The sequence below is a fragment of the Monodon monoceros genome, unplaced genomic scaffold, assembly GCF_005190385.1.
Source record: "Monodon monoceros isolate NGI ecotype Baffin Bay Population unplaced genomic scaffold, NGI_Narwhal_1 Super_Scaffold_18, whole genome shotgun sequence".
Taxonomy (NCBI): domain Eukaryota; kingdom Metazoa; phylum Chordata; class Mammalia; order Artiodactyla; family Monodontidae; genus Monodon; species Monodon monoceros.
Window position 1 is genome coordinate 82,649,230 of NW_021703774.1, and position 19,272 is coordinate 82,668,501.

General features: G+C 36.1%; 1 protein-coding gene across 12 annotated transcripts in view; it reads left to right on the forward strand.

The window, feature by feature from the left end:
* ST7L (suppression of tumorigenicity 7 like) overlaps positions 1-19,272 on the forward strand; it is a 154,032-nt gene that overhangs the window by 54,659 nt on the left and 80,101 nt on the right. For all 12 annotated transcript variants that reach the window (XM_029228660.1, XM_029228653.1, XM_029228658.1 and 9 more), the window contains 3 exons: positions 2,772-2,922; positions 5,960-6,052; positions 11,360-11,499. In XM_029228660.1, coding sequence (XP_029084493.1) covers positions 2,772-2,922; positions 5,960-6,052; positions 11,360-11,499 — 384 coding nt within the window. The remainder of the gene's footprint in view (positions 1-2,771; positions 2,923-5,959; positions 6,053-11,359; positions 11,500-19,272) is intronic.

The window sequence follows — 19,272 nt, forward strand, 5'->3', positions numbered from 1 at the left end:
CCAACCTGCTCATCCACATTCCACCTGTCTTTATATATCAGCTCAAATCCCAAATTCTATCAAGTGGTTTAAATCATAATTCATACCTCTTAAACATAGAATTACCATATAGCCTAGCAATTCCACTCCTAGGTAACCCAAGAGAGATGAAAACATTTGTTCACATGAAAATTCATACACAAATGTTTATTGCGGCATTATTCATAATAGCCAAAAGGTGAAAACCAAATGTCCATAAAATGATGAATGGATAAACAACTGTGGTCTGTCCATACAATAGAATATTATTCAGCCACAAAAAAGAATGGGGTACTGATACATGCTACAACATGGGTTGTAATAAACCAGTCACAAAAGACCCTATATTATGTGATTCTGTTTGTATGAAATATCTGGAATAGGCAAATCTATAGAGACAGAGAGTATATTAGTGGTTGCTTAGGGCTTAGGGGGATTGTGGGTGTAGAGGGTGATAACTAAAGAGTATGGGGTTTCCTTATTTTAAAATTTTTATCGAAGTATAGTTGATTTACAATGTTGTGTCAGTTTCTACTGTAGAGCACAGTGATTCAGTTATACACATATATACATTCTTTTTCATATTCTTTTCCATTATGGTTTATCACAGGATATTGAATATAGTTCCCTGTGCTATATAGTAGAAACTTGTTGTTTATCCATCCTCTGTATAATAGTTTGCATCTGCTAATCCCAAACTTCCAATTCATCCTTCCCCCACCCCCTCTTCCCTTGGCAACCATAAGTCTGTTCTCTATGTCCATGAGTCTGTTTCTGTTTCATAAAAGTTCACTTGGGTCATATTTTATTTTATTTTATTTTATTTATTATTTTTTAAAATTTATTTTATTTTTGGCTGTGTCAGGTCTTAGTTACGGCATGGGGGATTCTTTCGTTGCAGCATGCGGGCTTCTCTCTAGTTGTGGCACACAGGCTCCAGAGCACGTGGGCTCTGTAGTTGTGGCACGCAGGCTCCAGAGTGCATGAGCTCTGTAGTTGTGGCACGCAGGCTTGGTTTCCCCATGGCATGTGGGATCTTAGTTCCCCGACCAGGGATCGAACCTGCGTCCCCTGCATTGGAAGGCGGATTCTTAACCGCTGGACCGCGAGGGAAGTCCCTGGGTCATATTTGAGATTACACATATAAGTGATATCATATGGTATTTGTCTTTCTCTTTCTGACTTACTTCACTTAGTATGATTATCTCTAGGTCCATCCATGTTTCTGCAAATGGCATTATTTCATTCCTTTTTATGGCTGAGTAGTATTCGATTGTATATATGTATAACATCTTTATCCATTCATCTGTCAGTGGACTTTTAGGTTGGCTATTGTAAATAGTGCTGCAGTGAACATTGGGATGCATGAATCTTTTCGAATTATAGTTTTCTCCAGATATATGCCCAGGAATGGAATTGCTGGATCATATGGTAACTCTATTTTTAGTTTTTTTGAGGAACCTCCATACTGTTTTCCATAGAGGCTGCACCAATATACATTTGGGGTTTCCTTTTGAAGTGATGAAAATGTTCTAAAATTGTGGTGATGGTTGCACATATCTGTGAACATACTAAAAACCATTGAACTGTGGACTTTAAATGGGTGAACTGTAAAGCATGCAAACTATATCTCAATAAAGCTGTTATTAAAAACTAAATTAAAAAATTAATACCTCCTATCCATATTCCTATATACATCTATACCTCTAGTGAAACACTTAACATAGTCTGGTTATAATTTTTTTTTTTTAATTTGGCTGCGTAGGGTTTAGTTGCATCACATGGGATCTTCATTGCAGCATGTGGGATCTTTCCTTGTGGTGTGCAGACCCTTCATTGTGGCGTGCGGGCTCCAGAGCGCATGGGCTCAGTAGTTGCAGCATGCGGGCTCTCTAGTTGTGATGCATGGGCTCTAGAGCACGCAGGCTCAGTAGCTGTGGCACGCGGGCTTAGTTGCCCCGAGGCATGTGGGATCTTAGTTCCCCACTCAGGGATCAGACCTGCATCCCCTGCAGTGGAAGGTGAATTCTTAACCACTGGACCACAGGGAAGTCCCAGTCTGGTTAAAATTTTTAACTTAAGAAATCTGTCTTTCTCGGGAGTTCCCTGGTGGTCCAGTGGTTGGGACTCTGCGCTTTCAACTGCCAGGGGCCCAGGTTCAATCCCAGGTCGGGGAACTAGGATCCCACAAGCCGTGCAGTGCGGCCGAGAAAATAGAAAAAGAAATCTGTCTTTCTCATTACCTTAGGAAGCTCTGGAGAATAGTGTTTTGGCATTCCCTAACAAGCATAGTGATTTGCACTCAGTAAATATTAATTTAATTGAACTTCTTAACAATTAAATTCCTTCACTATAGAAGGGAAATAAAGAAAAAATATTGAATGTTGCCACAACGTGGTATTCCAAAATTGTGTTTTATAATTTTTTACACTTATTCTTCTTTGGAAAAGTAAGTAATTTCCTCCAACATTATTTCCTCAGCTTGAGTTTCCATTTGTGTTTAGTAAAGTCACACATAAGCCATTTATTACCTTATTTTTACCTATAGGAATGTTCTGATCTTTGGAATTTGCATTTATATAAGCATTTTGTCAGTAGGACCTTCATGTCATTTCAACTAGCTTAATATTTGTTTGTTTTTAAAATCAAATTAACTTTATAAAATTTGAATCTACACTTTTGTGGATATTTGAATTTAGCATAATTTTTCTTTTTTTCTGTGGTGTGTCTATGTGTGTGTGTTATTTTTCTAGTATTTACTAGAGATGAAAAGTCTCATTTTACCTCCAGAACACATTCTGAAACGAGGCGATAGTGAAGCAATTGCCTATGCTTTCTTTCATCTTCAGCACTGGAAGCGAATAGAAGGTGCTCTTAATCTGTTACAGTGTACATGGGAAGGCAGTAAGTATTCTTTTCCAAATGCAACACTAATCTTTCTGACTAATTATTCCATTCACAGGCAGTCTTTTTGTAATGAGATTGTGAGTTTCTTTAAGGACTTGTTCAGATTGGTTTCAAAGTGAACTCAGTGGTTTACTGGTAGAAGAAACATGTAATGTGCTTATATTAATGCCACATTTAGGAAAAGCAGAATGAGAAACTGTTTGGGTATTCTGCTGTATGTTCACTTAAATTAAGTATTTATAAGGAAAGAATGGAAACTTATATCCCTTCATTTATAAGTTTTTTAATGTGGTTAGCTATTGTTCTAATATTTTAAAAATTGGATTTTTTTTTGGTTTTGTTTTGAGATGTGTACAACATGAAACTATTTTCCTCATTGCTGATATCAACTCGATTCTTTAAAATATTTTTTAAATTGTGGTAAAATACATACAACATTAAAATTACCATTTTAAACATTTAAAAATGTACAGTTCAGTGACATACACGTACATTGTTGTGCAACCATCACCATTATCCTTCCCCCAAATTTTTTCATCACCCCAAAATGAAATTCTCTACCCATTAAACAGTAACTCCCCAATCTTCCCTCCTCCCCAGTCCCCTGGTAACCATTCTATTTTCTGTCTCTATGAGTTTGACTACTCTAGGTATCTCATATAAGTGGAATCATACAATATTTGTCCTTTTATATATGGCTTATTTCACTTACCATAATGTTGTAGCATGTGTCAGAGTTTTATTCTTTTTTAAGGCTGAGTAATATTTCATCGTAAGTGTATACAAAATTTTGTTTATCCATTCATCCATCAATGGACATTTGGGCTGTTTCTACCTTTTGACTATTGTGAATAATGCTGTTATGAACGTGGGTGCATAAATATCTGTTCAAGTTCCTGCTTTCATTTCTTTTGGGTGTATACCTAGAAGTGGAATTGCTAGATCATATAATTTTGTGTTTAATCTTTTGAGGAGCCACCATACTATTTTCTATAGCAGCTGAACCATTTTACATTCCACTAGCATTGCACAGGGGTTTCACTTTCTTTATATCCTTGCCAATACTTGTTATTTCCTGGATTTTTTAGTAATAGCATCCTAATGGGTGTGGAATAGTGTCTCATTTTGATTTTGATTTGCATTCCCCTAATAATTAGTAATGTTGAACATCTTTTTATATGTTAATTGGCTATTCATACATTTCTTTGGAGAAGTGGATTATTTTCCACTAACTACCAGATCTCTCTCATTTGTAACTTCTTAAAATCACCTGTCAGTGAAAATTCAAAAATAAATTCAATGTTCATTCACTAAAGTTGGTTAACCTCCTCAAAGTTTACACTGAGGCACCTTTGGGTATTATAGCAAATTCACAAGAGTGCCATGGGATATTTTCAATTTTTAGTAGAAACATAGCAATACACCATTCAAACTGTAGCTCTAGATAGTTCACGGTTTCAACATTAGATAGCTCTCCATTCTCTATTTTTTTTCAGTGTTGTCATAGCTTTGCAAAGCTGGGTTTTGTTAGTTGCTGTGATTAAAAGAAATACCACACAAAAATCAGTGTGGAACAGGAAATGAGGATAGTGGTGTCCAATGTGATTCCAAGGTTCAAGAAATTATGCAGTGCCCAACAGGCTCATATATCCCATTAGGAAGAAATGATGGTTATTTAAAAATAAAATAACTATTATTTTCATTAATTTATGTGTATTTTTTTCATATCGCTGCTAAGTTGTTAGAACAAAAACTTTTGAAGTTGATCAGACCCACTACTTAATAAGTGGAATTGTTAGATATTTCTTTCAGTGTAGGGGCATCAATAGCAAATTACTGAGACACGAAGGATACAACATGCCCTTGAACCAAGAAAATTTGGGAACCTCTGCATTCTTGCTGAGGTCAGACACTGTGCTTGATACTGACAATATACAGATTAATGAAAGCGAGACTACTAAAACTGAGGAGCTGGATGTTTTGGGGTGATTAGACTTTCTTTTGCTTTTTCTCCAGTAGTCTGTACGCTTCTCAAAACCAGGTGCTCTATCTCATTCACCTTGTATGTGTCTTCAGTGCCTAGTGTTCTGCTTGGCACATAGGAAGTTTTCAATAAGTGTATGATTTATTCTGTATTTCATGAATAATCATCTTGATGAATGATTTCTTAGTGCCACTGATTTGCTCTGTGACTTTGGAAAAATCACTATATTTTATTGTAGCAAAACAAAATCCATATTTTAACAAAAGTTTTTAGAGCCAAGGACTAAGGGAAAAACAAAAACCTTATCTCATCTTTGATAGTTGAGTAGGTCAATAAGGATTTCAGAAGTTTGTAGGAGTTGATGATAATCTAGATGAGGGATGGGTAAACTTTTTCTGTAAAGGGCCAGATGGTAAATATTTAGTTTTTGTGGGCCATAGTCTCTGTTACAACTACCCAACTCTTATAGCATGAAAGCAGCCTTATATAATGTATAAACGAACAAGCATGGCTGTATTCTAATAAAATTTTATTTACAAAAACAGTGGGCCAGGTCTGGCCAAAGGTGATCCCTTTAGGTACTTAATTTAGATACTTTGGTGACCCCTGATCTAAATTAAGCTCACAGAAAACTTGATGACAGCTCACATATGAAGTTAGGAGCCATTGAAAACTCTTAGGTTGCCAGTAGTTATGACTACAACAGTTATGTGATTTCCCTAAGAAGTGGAATTCACACGTGGAGAGTTAAGTCTATTGTGTTTGTGATAAGGAGACTGAGGCAAGAAGGACACAGCTAGTCTTACCATCCATTACTCCCTTTTTATTTCAGCCAGACCATTCATGATTCTCTATATAGATCTTATTCTTCTCCTTATTTGTTCCTTTGTGTACTTTGTTTCTTTCATCTAAAATATCTCTGTAAAAAAGAAAATAAAACGCTATGTGAAAATTTAATAAAAATACGTCTCCAAAATAGCTTTGGTTGTAGTAGAGGATGAAAGTGAGATTGAATTGAATGTCAACATATGTATTTTATTTTTCACTCAGCTTTTAGAATGATTCCATACCCACTAGAGAAAGGCCATCTATTTTATCCTTATCCCAGCTGCACAGAGACTGCTGATAGAGAGCTATTACCTCGTAAGTAAATATTCAAGTTTTCCTAAATTTAAAATTAGTTGTGATATTGTTTTTCATAGTATTCTCCCATTTTAAAAGTACCTCTGGTTGAAATTCAGGATGCTGTTTAAATACTGTTTTAGCCACTTCTTGGATGTAGTTGCATAATTTAGTTCATTCCTGCATATTTTTTGGGTAAAACCCTGTGCTAGATGCAATGAAGGACACAAAGATTAAAGATATTAAAAAAAAAAAAAAAGGGCTTCTGTGGTGGCGCAGTGGTTGAGAGTCCGCCTGCCGATGCAGGGGACATGGGTTCGTGCCCCGGTCCGAGAAGGTCCCACGTGTCATGGAGCGGCTGGGCCCGTGAGCCATGGCCGCTGAGCCTGCGCGTCCAGAGCCCATGCTCCGCAATGGGAGAGGCCACAACAATGAGAGGCCCGCGTACCGCAAAAAAAAAGCAGTCATCTTACAAATAATTAAAGAAGAAATAATACCAATCCTTCACAAACTCTTTTTAAGAAATAAAGGAGGAACACTCCCCAACTCATTCTGTGAGACCAGCATTACCCTGACACCAAAATCAAACAAAAAGCATTACAAGAAAGCTATAGAACAATATCTCTCATGAATATAGACACAAACATCTTCAACAAAATGTTAACAAACTGAATCCACCAACATGTAAAAAGGATTATATTCCATGACCAGTTGGGCTTTACCTCACAAATGCAAGGTTGCTTTAACATCTGAAAATGTAATAGAATAAAGGACAATAGATGCAGAAAAACATTTGACAAAAATCTAACACCCATTCGTGATAAAAATTCTGAACAAACTGGGAATAAAAAGGAACTTCCTCAACCTGATAAAGAGCATCTATGAAAAACCCACAGCTAAGATCATACTTAATGGTGAAAGACTGAATGCTTTCCCGCTAAGATCAGGAACAAGACAAGGATGTCTGCTTTCTTCTATTCAGCATTGTACTAGAGGTTCTAGTTAATGCCGTCAAGCAAGAAAAAGAAATAAAAGGCATTCATGTTCGAAAGAAAGAAGTAAAACTGTCTTTATTCACAGGTGACATGATCTTCTGTGCAAGAAATCCTAAGAAATCCATAAAAATACTATTAGAAATAATAAACAAGTTCAGCAAGGTTGCAGGATGTAATTATACAAAACTCAGTCGTTTATTTATATACCAGCAATGAACAATCCAAAATGAAAATTAGAAAACAGTTCCAATCACAGTAACATCAAAAAGAACAAACAATTTAGGAATAAATTGAACAAAAGAAGTGTGAGACTTGTATACTAAAATCCACTAAATACTGCTGAGAAAATCTAAGTAAATTGAGAGACAGTCCACGTTTATGGATTGGAAGACCCAGTATAATTTATATGACAGTTCTCTTCAAATTGATCTATAAATTCAGTACAATTCCTACAAGTTGACAAGCTGATCCCAAAATTTATATTGCCAAGTAAAGGACCCAGAACAGTCAAAACAATCTTTACAAAGAAGAGTGAAGTTGGAGGGACTATACTTCCCAGTTTTAAAAAGAGCAGTCAAAGAGTCAGGAGGAGAACCAGAAATACATCGGGTTATGATTGCTGAGAGTGTTTTCGTCTAGTTCATGCTTTCAGGAAGCCAAACTTTTGAAAGAATAGTCTGTACTATTTTTTTTTTTTTTTTGTCTCAGCTGCCTTATCATCCACTCACTCTTTTTCTCTGTGAGCTGGTAAATTTCTGTTTAATTTTCCTTTTTTTAAATTTAACTGATAGGTAAGTATGCTGAAAGTTATAATCGCTAGTTTCCTCTTATGATATCAATCTATACCACAGTTTTTACAATTCTGGGTCCATTAGAACTGAAGTCTAGGAAGAAAAGTTGCATTTTTACAACATCAGACTTAATGAGCTGAAAAGTTCAAACAGATAAAAATTTAGGAGAGATTATGGAATTTGAGTATGCTGATATTTTTCTCCCAGGGTTTTTTATTTTTGAGTATGTTGCACACATCCGTGTGTATGTAGGTGTGTATATGCTTAAATATTTTATTATTTAATCTATTTAACATATACATACGTAGCCTTTATATTTTGTTATCTCTACATATATGGGGCTAAGATATATTTGTAAGTTATATATAATATGTATATTATTAAATATATATGTTATATAAATAGTAAATGTTGCAGGCATTCTTTGGGTATAAGAGAGCCACTTGAAACTAGCTTTAAAATAAAGAGAATTTGTTGGAAGAAGACTGGATTATCTCAAGGAACCCAAAGGCAACAATTAGAGTTGCACCTCAGAAGAGACTAGAACCAGAAACTAGAAGGCTATCAGGACTTCCAGGAGTCAGTTTTCTGTATATCTCTGTCTCTGACTGCCTTTTTCAGCCTCTCCTATTCTCACTTTTTTTTTTTTTCATTCCCCAGCTCCATCTTTTCTTTATATGAGCTCTCATTTCTGCTTCTCTCAGTGTATCTGCTTCATTTTTATATCTTAATCTTTGCAGTTTGGCTTTCCCTTCTTAGACACTCATGTAGCCATACTTGATACCCCCATACAGCCCTAAGTTTACATGTCATCAGTTCAGGCAAATAATACAGAATGAAAAATATCTCAATCCCACTTCTAAAACTTCTGGGAGAGTAAATCACATTTACCAGGTGTTCATCCCTGATCCAATCAGCTGTGGTGCAGGGACAGGATCAGGTCAAGTAAACAAAATTGCCAAAATATCTCATTCCCTCTGCATCTCTCTACATCACAAAACTTGACTTGGGAGTCATCATTTTCTAGGCATGAATGAGATCACTAAGGGAAACTGTAAAGAGTGTGAGAAGTAAACTAAGGGTGAACCATGATGAAAATGTCTAAGGGATGGGTGGCCGATAAGGAGTCAGAAGTTTCAGTGAAGGAGTGGTCAGAGAGACAGGACAAGAACCAGAACTAGGTAACCTAGAAACTAAAAGGAGGAAAAAATTTCCAAGTGAGGAGGAGTATCTGAGGTATTTAATAAGGTAATTACTGAGAAGAATCCATTGACTTCAGCAATTAGAAGGTCATTAGTGTTAGAAATTTTTCCTTTACTATTACGCTGGTGATAGTAGGTATTGTTTTTCCATTTTAATGGGAACAAGGATATTTAAGGCAAAGGAACGAATCTTTAATTGCGGAACATCAGTATACAAGAGTGTATTATGTTAGGCTAATACATTTAGCCTAAAATTATGCCCCCCCCTCCAGTCGTTACAGAGGTTGACTGATATAAGGCCGTCTTTCATAGTAGTGTGAATAAAATCAAGGTTGTTATTGTTATGTATTGTCAGAGCCATAGGCTACAAGAAGAGAGCTTGCTTTTTGGCAGGCCTTTATTATTTCTAGGGTTCTACTCATTTGCAAATTCTAGAAGGTAGGAGAGGAGGGATATTCTGGGAGTTTTAGTTTTATTATATTGTATATTCTTAGAGTATTTTTTCTGTCTTTGACTATGATAGAATGAACAAAGTTTTAATAATGTAGAGTTTTAATACCCAGGAGTACTTAATGTTTTTTGTTTTCAATTCTCCTTCAACCTTGATATGACTTACAGCATTCTGGAATTTGCTTATGAACCTCATAAGTTCAGACTTGAACTATTCCCTTAGTTCACATAGCTATTTAGTTGTCTTTTATGCCTCCTGATAAATTTTTCTCTACAAGCCAGTGATGAAATTTGAACTTTACTTCCAAGGGAGTGTTTCTGTACTAGTCATCCATTATTTTGATGTATTAGCCAAACATTGACTGACAAATGAATCTATGGAAAGCAATCCAGAAAGAAATAATTGGATCTCTACTACAGTATAAAAATTTCACATTTTAGAAAATTATCCTATTAAAGCTATATAGTTTTCTACCTTAAAAAGTAGGAATAATACTATCTATCTCCTAGGGTTATTGAAAAAAAATAAACTAATATAAATTAAAGCACTTTGTGAGCCACAAAATGCTACAGTTTAATTAATATTATTAATTGTGCTGTCTCGCACACAAAAGCGATTATAGTAACCATTGGCACATATAAGTATTTGTTCCCTGTCTTTGCAAATATGGTTTGTATCTTTTGATTTGCTGGAAGAAGTTGGCCTCTAATGGCTGAGGGACAGAGCAAGGAGGAACTGCTGCTTTTTTGGGTGCTGAAAGCACAATGTTGTCCACAGCTTCTAATGTTTCTAACTTAAAAAAATTCAGACTTGGTGTGCTTTTACTTTAAACGTGACTTAAGGCTCTGGAAATTTTCTGGATTTTTAATGAGTTTGCTTTTTGGTATATACTTTCTGAAGATAGTATAAGACATTAAAAAAAATCCTGGCTACTGAAGGAAACTTAGGTGTAATCTTCCCTGTGAATCATTATGTTTTAAAAAGTTAAATTTATAGCTGACCTCAATTCAGCACTGAATTAGTCATTCCTTACTTATGCAGGACATTACATCAGGAATTCCTAGGTTTGTGTCCAACCCTGAGCAGCCAACTGAAGTCCCAGAATAACTCTCAGTTTAACAGACATTTATTGAGTACCTGCTGTCTGCCAGTCATTGTAATAGGCTCCTCTCAGCATTGTTATTCAAGTATTTTCAAATTTCAAATAACATAAAACTACCTGAATACTATTGGTAATGAAATATCCAATCATTAGAAAAATGATACCTGAGTAAATGTGCAAATGTGGTAAAATGAGACAAGGGACTCCATATATGTTCAGAATCCTAGGGCTTTGGTGTTCTGGTTAGATTTTTACAGTGCTCAATGAAATGCCACATATAGGACACTTATTAATAACTGGGTAAAATTGTTAACTTATTGTTCTGGTAAATCTCCAACCACACGTCTGTCTCTTGATCTCTATACTTATCTCTGAGCTCCCAAAGATCAAAATTATAACAACACCTTTATAAAGGGCTTATAGTGTTCATCATAACAATTCCATAGCAACTACTAGAGGGTTTAGCAACTTATTCAATATCACACAGCTAATAAGTGACAAAGCTCTTCTTCAAAACCACCTCAGCATGACTACAATTACTGTTCTTTCCCACAGTGCCATCCTATTCCCAGTTCCCAGCAGTCGTCTGGCTATGTAGGTGTTCTGTTGATGCTAGAGAAAATAATGGATAATTTCTTTCTCCCTTGCTTGACCAGAGACTTCTTGTTCTTTTTTTAAAAAACATTTTCCTTTTTAGTTTTTATACATGGATTTCATTTGAAAATATTAAAACTGGCTTACACTGTATTCTGAAATAAAATCCATTTCTGTCTTTTCTCCCTTGCAGCGTTTCATCATGTTTCTGTTTACCCAAAGAAGGAGCTTCCTTTTTTCATCCATTTCACAGCAGGACTGTGTTCTTCTACAGCAATGATAGCTCTTCTCACACACCAGTTTCCTGAAATCATGGGTGTTTTTGCTAAAGCTGTAAGTATGATCTCAAGGACTTGTGCAGAGTATTTGTAAAACACACAAGAAACCACCTCTGATCTGTTTGTGCTAAACCAGCTGAGCAGTGAAGATATTTGTTATAGTAAATTACAGGAATTGATTTGTAAAGTTGCTGCCATAAATATGTCAAACATAAGATTTTGGTGATTTGAGCTGTGTTTTTGTTGCTTAGAAGTTTAGAGAATACAATGGCATAACATTATAAAGTTGGTCTTTGTAGATCACTTTTGGTGGTATAAGCATAGCCCTTGTTACTAGCTAAAGAATAATCCACACCTTTTAAGTGCATTTTCTTCGGCATTTAAAAAAAATCCCTTGTTATGTACAGAAGCCTTTTGATTTTTCCATTTAAATGAAATCATTAGTTCTCAGGATTTGGTGGACGTTAAATTCAAGAGTGCAACTAGGATGAAGAATAAGTAGGTAAGGTGGGACAGTTGCGACATTTGCCCTGGGTTCAGAATGTGCCTCTTTACTCAAAATTTCTCCCTGTTTTTATATCTACATGTTCTTATTGATCTCCCAACCTCGGGTGTAGAACCGTGTACAGACCTTTATTTTTATTTTTACCCTTTAGTTTTGAACTGCTTCCCCATTTCTGGACCCAGGTCCAGAAAGTATTTGAGGACTGATATTAGAGAGAGTATCCCATGATTTTTTACTTTTCTACATAAACCTGTTAATTAATGTCACTGGCTCAAAGCAAAATTACCAAAGATAAGTCCCTGTAAGTCTCCAAGCCTTTTAAAAAATGTGTCTTGTATATCTTTGTATTTTTACCAACTAATAAGAATTCAAACCCCAAAAGAAAATGTTAATTCATTATATTCCCAAATAGAAAAGCACTAAGAACCATAGAAATACTAGGCCTTACTTGGTAATGTAATTTCTGTATTTTTGTCTATGTGCCTCCATTCTAACTCCCTGTTTCCTCACACTTTCTTTTCCTGCATTAGGAGTTTATTTTGTGCCTTAAAGATTAGTTGGTTTTCTTCTGGCACCAGTAGTAAGAGCACTGGTTTCTCTTTTTCCCTGAAGGTCAACTGTATAATGTGTTAAGTTGCCACTGGCTGTAGGCCTAGGAGTCTGAGACTACACTTGATTCTGGGTCAGCCTTCAAGAAGGGTGACTTTTTACTGTGTTCAGTGAGTATAGATATTTGGGTTGGAAACTGACTCTTCTGCTTACTTTTAGTATAAGGAGAAAGCTTAGTGATCATACCATAACTCTGTTGCTTGCAGTAGTGCTGACTGGGGAGCAAGTGTGTCTCAAACTGAAATGACTTCACAGTGTAATCTGGCATGGAAAAAAATGGACTAGACAGAGAATCTTGTCAATTTAACAACCGGAAAAAAATATGCAGCTGTGTATTTGAGATCACAGGAAAGCAGTGGGAGAGATGATCCTTGGGTTTCTCTCAGGGCAGTGGGAAGGAGGTAAAATAGAGAGAGGAGGAAGATCTAGAATCTGGAGTAGAGATGTAGTCATTGTTAGTAGTGTACTGCCATGTGGTACTGGCTAAAATTAATGTGCAGTGTACTCGCTGTTTGCTCTATTCATCAGTGTTAGTATATATAGTATATATATAGTGTCTGCCTTTACCTAAGAGATCTCTGATGCACCAGAAGAGCCTTTAACATTGCATAGCACAAGCTCCTAGCAGTGTCCGAGAATGAATAATTACACATTTGAAAGTGGAATCTTCTTTTTTAGACCAAAAGTTATTAATTTACTGTGATTCTAGTTGATGAACAATAAACAGGCATTTGTTTTCTATCTTTTGGTATTTGTTGGTAGTGTATAGTGTTTAAAATGTGCCTGACAGCAAACTTTTACAGCCACGTTTTATCCTTGTGGCTTTTACATGTACATTTTAAATTCCTAAAAGTTAAATATTTACTGAAAGTACCTGCAAACCAATATTTGTTATGCAGCAGTTCCAAGGGCAGTTTCCATTTAAGAATTAATGGGAAATGATTATGGTATAGGCAGGCTCCAGCTTATAAACTCAATATACAAATACCTCAACAGACAGCAAGGAAACTAGAGGCTCAAATTCTGCTTCTTCACCACTTAATATAGTGTGGTCTCGGGCTTCCCTGGTGGTGCAGTGGTTGAGAGTCCGCCTGCCAATGCAGGGGACACCGGCTCTGCCCTGGTGCGGGAGGATCCCACATGTGCACAGAGCGGCTGGGCCCGTGAGCCATGGCCGCTGAGCCTGCACGTCCGGAGGGGAGAGGCCCGCAATGGGAGAGGCCACAACAGTGAGAGGCCTGCGTAACGCAAAAAAAAAAAAAAAAAAAAAAAAAAAATATATATATATATATATATATATATATATATATAGTGTGGTCTCTGCCCCAGGAGCATTACCATCATCACCCAGGAACTTGTTAGAAACGCAGAACCACAGGTACCACTCCAGCCTTCCTGAATCTGCATTTTAACAAGATCCTCAGGTGATCCTATGTACACATTTAAAACTTGAGAAGTCCTGCTTTACTCTACCCCCAATAAGAAGAATTTAGAATTCCTGGGTAGTGCCACCTTATCAAGGTGGAGAAGGGGTAGGATTGTAGAGTCGTTATGAACATAGGTTCTGGAGCCAGACTGCTTTGCTTTGGATTCCAGCCCTGACACTTATTGGCTGTGCCACCTTGGGTAAGTTGCTTAACATTCCACCCCCCCACCCCGCATTGTAAAATGAGAATAGTACTACCTCATGGGTTTTTGTGAGGGATAAATGAGTTTAAAATTTATCAGGTGTTTAGAACTGTGTCTGCTGACAATAAAAACTAGGTGTTAGCTGTTGTTGCCATTGTCGTTGTCATCATCATCACCAAAGTGCAGCTATAGTGGGAAACCCTACCCCCTTCATGTTTGGAGGAGCCATGTTCTACTAGTAAACTCAAAATGCATTTTTCCATAGAAATGGTGGTTAAGTATCATTTAAACAATACTATTAGTACTATACTTCTGTACATTATGTGTACCAGAAAGTGGAGAAATGTTTCAAATTCTAGGCACTAGGCACTAGCAAAGTGCCTTATAGAGCAGAACCAATTGATAAGTTGCAAATTGCCTGTGTTAAAATTTTCAGTTAGGTCAGATATTTGATAGCCAAGTACAGTATCAATGAAGTACAGAAATCAATGAAGAATCTTTGAAACATATTTGTTCTTCTATTTAATAAGGCAAAGCAATTTAAGAAAATTTCCTAAGTTCCTTCCATTGTTGTCGTTGTCTCTTCCTCATCTAATATCTTTCTGTATTAGCTCACATGCTAGAGTAAATTCAGTTTGAATTTGTTAAAATGCATTTGCTACAAAAATTGCCTTTTTGTGAAGCAAGGCACTAGGGATTAATGATTTTTAATAATCCTCACTGAACATCAGATTTAGGTAAATGGAAGGGAATGCACTAGAACGGTCAGTGGTTTTAGTGCCCCTTCTTCTTTTGCATGATATTAAGCTATATGGAAGAAGACTTCATTTTCAGCAAGTTAGGACTTTTTCCTGATTTTTCTCCTCGCCGGATATTAGACATAGAGCAATGAAAAAAAAATTGCATAAATCCCTGGAGATGTGGAATGTGCTGATATCAGAGTTGATATTCTCTTAAGACCAGAATTCCTGAAAAAGGAAAAATTGCTTTTAAGTGGTAGATCACTTTCTCACCTGCTTTGAAGCCTGCTGGGTTAAATATGAGAGTTCAAAGTAAGGGTAGCCAGCAAACCAATGAACTGGAATCTGATTCTGCTTATCTGAAAGGCGCTTCTTTATTTAAGAGCAGCACTGCCCTCTCCTTAGAGAACCAATCTTCATCTACTCTGGCCTCTTTCATTTCTCTCTTGCAAGAAAAGCTTTCTTCTTAGTAAGCCTTGGGAGGGCATATTACAACAGTGAAAAGACTGAAGATGGTCTTTGGGAATTTCATTAACTTACTGATAAATTCAGGCTTGTGGCATGTGACTTTTTAGTGCTTTGAATTCACAAGTGTGTTTGAATATAAAAATCCCTAGTTGCGTTTTAACTAAATGGGGCAGCCTTTGCAATGTTGGCAGAAAAGATGTTATGGGTAAAGACAGAAATCAAAAAGATTCCCAAATAAATTGTTTGTTTCACTAAGGCAAAACTTGGTTAAAATTTGTTTCATTGAACACATATTGTAGCTGTGTTGGGGTGGGAATGGGCCCAGTTTCCACATATTTCTACTAATCTTTATGTGGGAAAATGTGGTTAGACAGGCCAGTGATGAATTTCTGAGCAACTCATAATTGGCTGGCTCCACTGTAACTAGGGCCTAACAATCTGCTTGATTAATTCTTTAAGTACTACATTAGCCAAGTTTGCATGATTTCCAAAGATATAGAAGGTCAGATGTTATACTAACAAAAGACCTCTCTACAGAATGTCTCACTGGGATTTCTTCAGCCCCTTCCCAAAAATAATTAACATTTTTCTCCCCAGATTAAATTTTAAAAAATAATAAGCTGATAAAAATGCTTATTGTCTTTTACTGAACAGTGAACAGAACTTTTGAGAAGGTTTGTCCACAATTATCATTTTTTGCAGGGCAAAGATTGTCTTCATAACTAGGGAAATTGATAGACAATTATAACCATATATTGATATATACCAGTAGAAAATATATATATAAATTTAATTTATTTTATTTATTTATTTTTGACTGCATTGGGTCATCGTTGCTGTGCGTGGGCTTTCTCTGGTTGCGGCGAGTGGGGGCTACTCTTCGTTGCGGTGCGTGGGCTTCTCATTGCGGTGGCTTCTTGTTGCGGAGCACGGACTCTAGGCGCGTGGACTTCAGTAGTTGTGGCTTGCAGGCTCTAGAGCGCAGGCTCAGTAGTTGTGGCACACGGGCTTAGTTGCTCCGCAGCATGTGGGATCTTCCCAGACCAGGGCTTGAACCTGTGTCCCCTGCATTGGCAGGCAGATTCTTAACCACTGAGCCACGAGGGAAGCCCGAAAAAAAATATTTTTAAAGGTTCCTAATTTTCCATTGTCATAACCAGTGATGTGAAATCTGTTCATAGGTAAAAGAGTTTTTTTATATTCTTCATCTGACTTTATTAATACTAAAAACCTGTGAGAGTTGCATTCTTCTTTATTAAATACATAGGGCCCCATTTAGAAATTAAACTATTAAAATGTTGCTTTACTTTGTTTGAAAATGGATTATTTTCAAGAACTAATATAGTTTTAAAAACATTTTGAATTGTAACTAAACTTAAATTCCTGTAAAATACTCTGCTATAACCATGCTGTTTCCACAGTAATATATCTGAGGTATTTCCCAGAGAGTATCCTGATAATAAAATGAGCCTGTTGTGACAGGTCAAAATTTTTAAATGTTTACACTTTTGTTCCATTGTTAGTGCTGCTAAAGTCTTTACTTGGGCAGTCTGGCATATTCCAATTTTGATTTTCTGAATTAACTGGGATATTTGTAGCAAGAGAAAAGTTGTTCTCTGCTTTTTATAAGGGTAATTTCTCATGCTTCATCCTCATTGTTCTCCTTCAAAGAGAACCAGAATGAGAAATTTATGAAATTGCTAATGTTCTTCTTTATCCAAATTTTCTAAGTACTGAACTCTTCAAAGGCAAAAACAGTAATAATAATAAAAGTTAGGGCAATGTACTTTTTAATGCATGTCTGTATCCCTTCCCCAGGATTTAATTCAGTTTTGAAGTTTGTGGAAAGCACCCTCTTTCCCTATTAAACATGTGCTTGACAAGTGTGAAGTTCACAAAAGCTCTCCCTGAATTTATTTGGCAGTATATTTAATCATCTTTCCCCCCTCAAAGTGAAAATCTCTGCCAAAGTCTAAGATATCCTGTCACTAACTTCTACTAATATATTTATTGTTAATTATTAGCACTTGAGGCAAATGGACTGCATAGCAGTTTTTAGAAGAGCTGTGCCCAGATATTGATGTAAATCACTCATTCCAAACCCATTACACTAGTGGTATTAGAATTCATATTAGGAAACCTACTGGGTTTTGTTTTAGAAAACATCTTTGTGTTTTGCAGACCCAGCATAATCCTCTAAATGGAGAGAATAATGGGTACAGAGGAAAATTAAAATCGTGAGGAATAGTTATTTTGGCTTTTTTCTTGAGTGATGTTGCTCCTTCCCCCCACCAATCAAATTTCTAATGCTCAAACGAACTAAATTAGTGCAACTACTTAATATATTACAATTCTAAACCAAGAGTAACATGGACTTCATTAGTTTTCTTTTTTTAAGAGTTTATACTTACACTGTCATTTATTCTTACCAGAAGCATTGGAGGACAGACTGTGATCTTCCAATGTAATAGATGAGGAAGTTTGAGCCGTTAAAGATAAGAGTTCCTTGAAATCACACAATAGATAGCCCTTTAGTCATATATATGCTTGGTTTCAAAAATGTGTCACCTTACAACATATAGTAAAACAAGTACAAAAGAATAAATTTCAAACCAAATATAGTAATGCTGAGGGAATATAGACTGATGGAGTGATGATAGTAAATTGGCTTTGCTGGTGTCTTCCCATAGGAGGTGAATTTGGAGAAGAGTTTTAAATAAAGAGGCCAATGTGTATTGTCAGAAAATAGAAAAGGCACTTAGACTGCAGAAGTGGTTAATTGCAGAGGTACAAGTAGACAAATAAGCTACCTGGAAAATTCTTCATAGTATAAGCCTATTTGATGAACTCTGATGTTTTATAATAAAGAATGCACATTTGCTTTTCTGTCTTCAAACTGATTCACTTTAATTTCATTCCTGTTCTGGCTAGTAAACCACTTAAGAAAGAACACTGATCATTTATATCACATACTCACACAACTGTATAAAGAACTTCAGCCTTTCTAACTGTCTGAAATGTGCAGTAATACTGAAGAAACAGTAGGTACTCATTTATAGTGATTCAGAGGGAATTTAACTCTTTGAAATGGTAAAAAAAAAAAGTCTTAATATAAACTACAAATCTATATCTTATGTTTCAACATCACTCTTCTTTCAAAATCAAAGGTGAAGTTTGTGAAGGACTGTGAGGGGCAGTTTAACTGAACAGAATAAACTTTTGGTCTAAAATAACATAACTCGTGGGGCTTTTTGTTTTGTTTTGTTTTGTTTTGCTAAAGTGGGATTTTTAGGTAGCACATGTACTTCTAGCAGTTGTAACAATACATCGGAAACTTCGATGTGTTCCTTAATGCCGATGAGGCCTCAGTGAAAGATTGGGTGTTAATGGTATTCTATCTGAATTTGAGGAAAAAATAATCTTTCTTAGTTCTGTAATAATATTAAGATTGCCTTATGTCCATCTCGACAGCTAGCTTCAAGAAAAGAAATTATTTGGGCTTCAGGTGATGCTCAACAAAATTAAGAGAACTGATATTTCAGAGGATTCAGACCACATAATCACCCTTTAACCTCATCCTGTAATTTCAGGCGTTCTGGAAATGAAATGTATATGTACTATTCAAAGTGTAGAAAAGAGCTATATTCCCATTGAGCACTCTTGCATATTACAAATAGGATATACAGAGAAAGAAGCAGTTTGGGGCAGAATTTAAGAAGGGAACATACTCTCATACTCTTTGTTAGGAACATGCCAGCTCTTGTTTTCATCTATTCAGTATGCTGGAGTCCCAGTTTCTTTCTGATGCCAGAGTTTAAGCTTTTACTGCCAGGTAGCAGCAGGTTTACAATTAAATTTTAATCCCTCAGTGTTGTTA